This window comes from Sinocyclocheilus anshuiensis, unplaced genomic scaffold, assembly GCF_001515605.1.
Source record: "Sinocyclocheilus anshuiensis isolate Anshui unplaced genomic scaffold, SAMN03320099.WGS_v1.1 scaffold914, whole genome shotgun sequence".
Classification (NCBI taxonomy): Eukaryota; Metazoa; Chordata; class Actinopteri; order Cypriniformes; family Cyprinidae; genus Sinocyclocheilus; species Sinocyclocheilus anshuiensis.
Genome location: NW_015539870.1, coordinates 2,337,609 through 2,343,785, shown reverse-complemented (window position 1 = coordinate 2,343,785; position 6,177 = coordinate 2,337,609). Strand labels below are relative to the sequence as shown.

At 39.7% G+C, this 6,177-nt stretch overlaps 1 protein-coding gene across 1 annotated transcript in view; it reads left to right on the top strand.

Annotated features, from left to right (window-relative positions):
• LOC107685102 (peptidyl-prolyl cis-trans isomerase CWC27 homolog) overlaps nt 1–5,855 on the top strand; it is a 57,550-nt gene extending 51,695 nt beyond the window's left edge. The window contains exons 9-10 of the mRNA XM_016481589.1: nt 833–945; nt 5,393–5,855. Of these exons, the coding sequence (XP_016337075.1) occupies nt 833–945; nt 5,393–5,555 (276 nt within the window). The 3' untranslated portion in view covers nt 5,556–5,855. The remainder of the gene's footprint in view (nt 1–832; nt 946–5,392) is intronic.
• Nucleotides 5,856–6,177: the final 322 nt, after the last annotated feature.

Below are 6,177 nucleotides of genomic sequence, written 5' to 3'. Positions count from 1 at the left end.
TTGTAGTTCTTGAAAAGGGATTTTTAAAAAACTAAATATCTCCCTTTGGAGTGGACTTTGAGATTTGTAACTTTCTAGATCTTTTTAATGCCCAAACATACACACTACACACTGACTAAAATTAAAAAAGTGTAAAAGCATAATAGGACCCCTTTAACAAAACATAAAGCACAAGACTTTGTATTAGGTTATATTGGGTATTGTAAATACTGAAATTACAGATTTAAACCATTCCCTTTTCTAAAAGCATCCACCATACTGTATTCTACTATTCCTTTCCAGAGTCTGTCCGCAGGCTGTTAGTCAATTATCTGTAGTAAAGTCAATTGAATTATTCATAGCAAAGATTTGACTCAAGAATAAACCAAATGTCACTACTTGAATGTGCTGGAGGGCATGCCAACATTTTCAGTGAATGACAGACTGTTTCAGCTGTTTTTGTCCTTACAGTGAAAGTCAATGGAGTCCCAAACAACACTGGACCCCATTGACTTTCAGTGCTTGGAAAACTGATTTTCCTTCCACAGAACCCAATACAAAATATAGTGCCTCACACATTAATCATACATAGGTGCGTAGGACAAAAGTCCAATATAAACTAGAAAAATATAAATCCTGCACACTAGTCAAACTTACATCATCACAAAAAAGATTTATGTCGGTCACTCGACCTTTCTGTTGAATAGAAGAATGGAAGTCATACAGGTTTGGAATCAAATGAGGGTGATGACAGGATTTTCTACATGAACTGTCCCTTTGAATAAGCGTAGAGCCTTTTTTAAATTCAAAAACACCCAAAGTCAAAATAACACACTTTCTCTTGCCTTTACAGACACTCGCCCTTTTGGAACACTTCAAATCCAAACTATCATCTGCGATTTCGGAGACTCCTAGTGTTCCAGAGGAAGCCGTCGAGGAACTTGGCGAGGATGACGATAAGGGCTGGTGAGTTGCTTTTTCTCGCTTCTCCATTCCTACAGAGGTTTAATGCACTAATGGACTTGCAGTTGTCTGTGATCAAATGCATTCTCAAAAACCCGTGCCTCATTGGTTGTCCCAATGCACAGCTACTGTTTCGCATTAAGGTAGCAGAGCTATTTATTTGGACTAACATAGCGAAACTTTCATACAGCTGCTTGCCTTAAGTGTGCCTGAGCCACCTCGCTCTCCAGCCAAGTAATGCGTTTGGCTCTGCAGCGCGCTGACACCATTAGAACAGTATGCAGTGTTTGTTTTTGCTGCGCTGCAATAGCCACTTGTGGAGAAGTAGTTTTCTCAGCTGACTTAACTGAGTAAATAACTGCTTCAGCAGACGGAGTGCCCAGATGGAACGTGTCACACCCACCGAACGCCAGACATGGCACGTCAACCTGCAGTCAGACGCGTGCTGTCTTTTTAACAGACGCTCATTACGAGTGCCAGCAGAACCAGCGCCCGGTGATAAACCATTGTTGGAATTTTCCATAACACCAGCATATGTTTTGGATATAGGCATGCTGGTGTCCATACCAGGCTTTTTAATCAGCATAACTAGCGAGCTGGTCAACTGGCTTCACTTTGAAGACCAGGTTTTGGTCTGTCAAGTTGTGATGGTCAACAGGATCTAGCTAGACCAAGCTAGTGTGTCGCACCCCTTAATTCATTAAACTATGTAATATTCATTAAACAATTTTTTACATGCAACTATATATTTAGTAAGATCCCATCACATCCAGCTGCCTGTGACATGACAGCTAAAATTAATTTTGTCATTGCAAACATTTCCTGGGCCAAAAATATATATATGACGTGTGAATGTTCAGTGCTTAAATCGTGTAATTTGTTTGGCTATATTTTTATCCATTAATTACTAAAACATTTTTCCTAAATGGTACCTGTGCCAGTGACTACGAAAAACATTCTAATTATTATTTTTTGTTTTTTTTATTAAACCTTTTTTTCTGGATAGTTTATGAAAATGCAAATAATGTGCAGAAAAAAGTACTTTTTTGGGATTGTTTTATTGCTGTTATTGCTGTTTTTCATATAAATGTTCATATTTTTATTTTATTTATTTTTTTTTATTGAGAAGTCATATTTTTATTTTATGGCTCAGTTATCAACACTTGTAATTTCAGTTGATGACAGAAATCCTTAAATACAATCAGGTATTAGTAAAAAGCGGCACATCTTACCCCACTCTTCCCTACTGATTGTTTTCACAATATCACTCACTACTAGGCATTGTGTCAGACATTGTTGTATGTCGTGAGCTGTAACAACTGCCTCATCTGTCTGTATGTCACTGGAGACATTCCAATCCAACAGCGTACTACGAGATTATGAAGACAGAAATGAAATAATTACCATGTCACAGCGGTACTAGATCACTAAATCACATACACCACTCACTGTGCAAATATTAAGTCTGTTCGGTTTTATTTTTGCACTCTGTTAAATATGAAGACTAAACACAGCTTAGATTTTCTTTTTGGCATCCTCTAGATTTATTTTTTTTTGGTCCTGATCTGATGGGACCGTTTCCATGTCGGGCCGAGGGTGTTATTGACAGCTGAGTTCTTTGGCCAGGATAACATTTATGATGCTGCAAAATGAATCAGGCTCCAGGGAGCATCAATCTTAATGCTGTATGTGTGGCACAAAGTTATGGCCCTGATTGTGCGCTTAAGTACATAAATAGAATATCAATTAGAAATGTTTCAGTTTGATTCTGTTTTCTCCATAATCTTCCTAGCATATGTGATGAAGATGCATGCGTTTGTAAGTACGGCCTCTGAGATGAACCCGGGTTCCTACGTGTTTCCTCAATTTTCAGGATGGACTGTCATTACTGTCTAAGGACCCCCACGATGCTGGGGCATTTTAGGCCTGACTCCGAAGAGGAGGAGAGACGGGAGGCCCCCAGTGCTAGAAAAACAGCAGTGGGAAGTCTGTACCACTTTCTGAACGCCTGTTGCACCCCACAAACGGAACATGGGTTACAACAGGTCAGACACTGGAAGTCAAGTCTGGGCCAGATTGTAAACTATTCCACCTGTGTCTGCCTCTACAAAAACCCCTTTTCGCCCAGGAGCCCAGGCCTCCGCTCCCGCTTCCCCCTCTTTTGCAAAAGCGAAAGAAAAATAAATTCAGGAAGAGGCTTCCGTGGGCCTCGGCATCATGGCGGGAGCCCCTCCCTGATAAGAGCCCCAATCAAACGGTGGGATTTTTGCGCAAGCCATAACTCTAGGCGAGGACTCCGGCGGGCTGTCATCACCGAGACTGCTAGACAAATTATCAGAGCCGGCTGCCTTACGCGACGGGAGTCCTGCGGGTCTGCCAGAGTATAGCCATGACATTCTAGATGAGCTGTCACATCTCCTACGGACTTCAGATAGACACAAGCATGCACACACTCGGCCGAACACTTAAAAATGGGCTCGCATGCACTCACAGACTCTTTATGTGTCTATTTGGCTGAATCCAGGGGTTCTGCGATGGCTCAAAAATAGCAGCGTGGCGGATTACTTACCAATGAGAGGGCTCATAATTTTAGAGAGCAGGCCGCTTCCATTCTCGGTTCCTTCATGCATTCATCTTGACTCGGACAACGGGCTCAATTTAAAAATCTGTCTTCAGCTCCTACAGTTACTTCCTGACACACTTCTGTGAAACCACCAAAACTTGCACCGTATTGAATGACAGCTGGGAGTCGTTGAATTATTGAAGCGTCCCGTCACGTCTTGTTCTTTCAAACCAGCCCTGGGCTTTGCACTGCAGATTTGGATTTGTGAAGGATAGAGTCGTTCCAGAAATTCTGACCTTCACCAGAATAGCTCCAACAGGTGTGGAATGTCAGTTCCTTTAGCATCTTTCTTTGGTTTAGATGAGACCCCAGAGAGCCATCCGGCCGTGTCCGTGATGTATAACAATGACCTGTTTCACCCTTCCTGACGTTTCTTTGAGGTTCTCTCCATGTCTTGATTCAGACAGTTTTTCTGTAGCCATCATCTCAGTATGAAATGTAGGTCAGCAGAGCAGAGGTGAGATGTGTGGATATGCACACATCTTAGTCGTCCTTCAAAAACAATGCCCTAAATATGACCTCAAACAGAATGAAAATCCATTCATCATTTACTCACATCATTCCAAACTTGTATGACCGACTTTCTTCTGTGGAACACAAAAGAAGATATTTTGAAGAATGATTCAACTGTCTTTGTCTGTATGGTGAAAGTTAATGGGGACTGTGATTGTGAATACAAAGAAAAAAATTGATGGGTTTGGAACAACATTGGAGTAATTTCTCTTTAAATATCTTAGTGTGGACTTCTGAAATCATAGAAGCCGTTAGTAGAACTACTGAGATATGACAGAACTGAAGTTCTGTGTCCTGTTGGCGTTGTGTTAACTCTGTCTTGGATTGGGCTGCAGTCTTCAGGAGTCCTTAGGATGCGACTTTAGCCAGCTGTGAGCTATTCTTTCTGATGCTGGCACTCAGGAATGCTCAGTGGATTGTGATTCTGCCTGCCAATCACCTCCAGCCCTGCCTTGAGGAGAGAGAGAAAGAGCATTACTGAAGAAATGCAATGTAGATGAGCATCTGTACTGTATTATTGAGACCATCTACATGGGGCATCGCTGTACAGGCTGAAGCTGAAGATCAGACCCTAGTCGCATGCATACAAAAATTGCAAGTACCAGTCTAACTGGTTTGCTGCTGTGCTGAATAGGTTTGTCTCAAATTATGTAATGAGATATTCAGTCAGTTAATTTGTTGAAAGATGTCTGTGCAATTTTTTGCCAAACCAATCAATCAGTCATTGGTCAGCTCAATCACAGTCACCTGTCAAGAAAAGTTCACATTTTAGTAATTTCATGCGTGGATCCGATTGTGACAAAAGATGTTCCGCCAATGCTATATTAAAGTTAAAGGGATAGTTAACCCAGAATTTAAAATTCTGTCACCATTTACTCACCCTCATGTCATTCCAAACCCATTAATAATAATAATAATAATAATTGTTATCGTACAAACTATAATAAAAATAAGTATATCAACAACAATACTACTACTACTACTGCTAATAAATTATTATAATTTATACTATTTAATTTATCTTAAAATATTATTAACTTTTTTATTAATGTTTTATATTTTATTTTTTAGTTTAGTTTAGACACCACTCACAGTGGGAGTAAATGACAGATTTTTTCATTTTTTGTATGAGTTATTTCTTTAAAGATGCTTTGAAACAGATTGTTTGCGGACTCATCCAAGTTGGAAGTTTGATCTGATCTGTTCCACCGGGAGATTCCCAGCACTTGTAACACTGATTTTGATGATTTAGTGGCCCATGAGCTGCGCTTTGCTGTTCTTTTGAACTGAACTTTGTTTCCCCTTGTGATTTAGGATGGCCCATGTTCTGCACTTTGATGAACAAACCAGAAAGGTAAAAGATGCCAATATGCAGGACGAAGACACGTTTGAGATCTATGATCCACGCAACCCCGTCAACAAGAGGAGACGAGAGGAGAGCAAAAAACTCATGAAAGAGAAGAAGGCCAGGAGGTGAGACTGCCCGTCTGGAGTGACTCCTGCCATTGAAAAAGAGGGGAACGCATTTCTAGCTGAGAATAATCATATTCACTGTGTGTGGGAGATATCTGCATACTCTTTATTGAAAAGACATTCATTTCTGTCTACTAATAATGAAGATGCTTATGAAGATGGCAAGCGTTTATTGTTTTTAACCCATAGAGGAAAGGCAACGCCATCTTCTTATTCCTCAGTGATTTTTTTGCATCTTTACCATTTGCAAAACAAACCTCTTCATGAACGTTTAATCATCCTCTCAAAATGACAGTGTAAGTTTTCATCATGTTAATAAAATGCATTATTTCTGATGTTTAAGCATTGTTGTTCACTTTGTGACCTAACTAATAAATTAATTAAATTCACAGTCAAACTGCACAGGCCAACTAATCTTAAAACTGACATCAGTCATAGTAACATAACTGAAGCCAATACAGATAGAAGGTAAGGTGGCCATTAGTTGATATAAAAGCATATAAATAAACATGCATTGATCCAATAATATCAAAAATTTAATTGCATCTATTATATAATTTAATAATTGATCATGACTAAAAATGAGCCATAATGACAATAATATATATGTTGCGGAAGCCACGCAT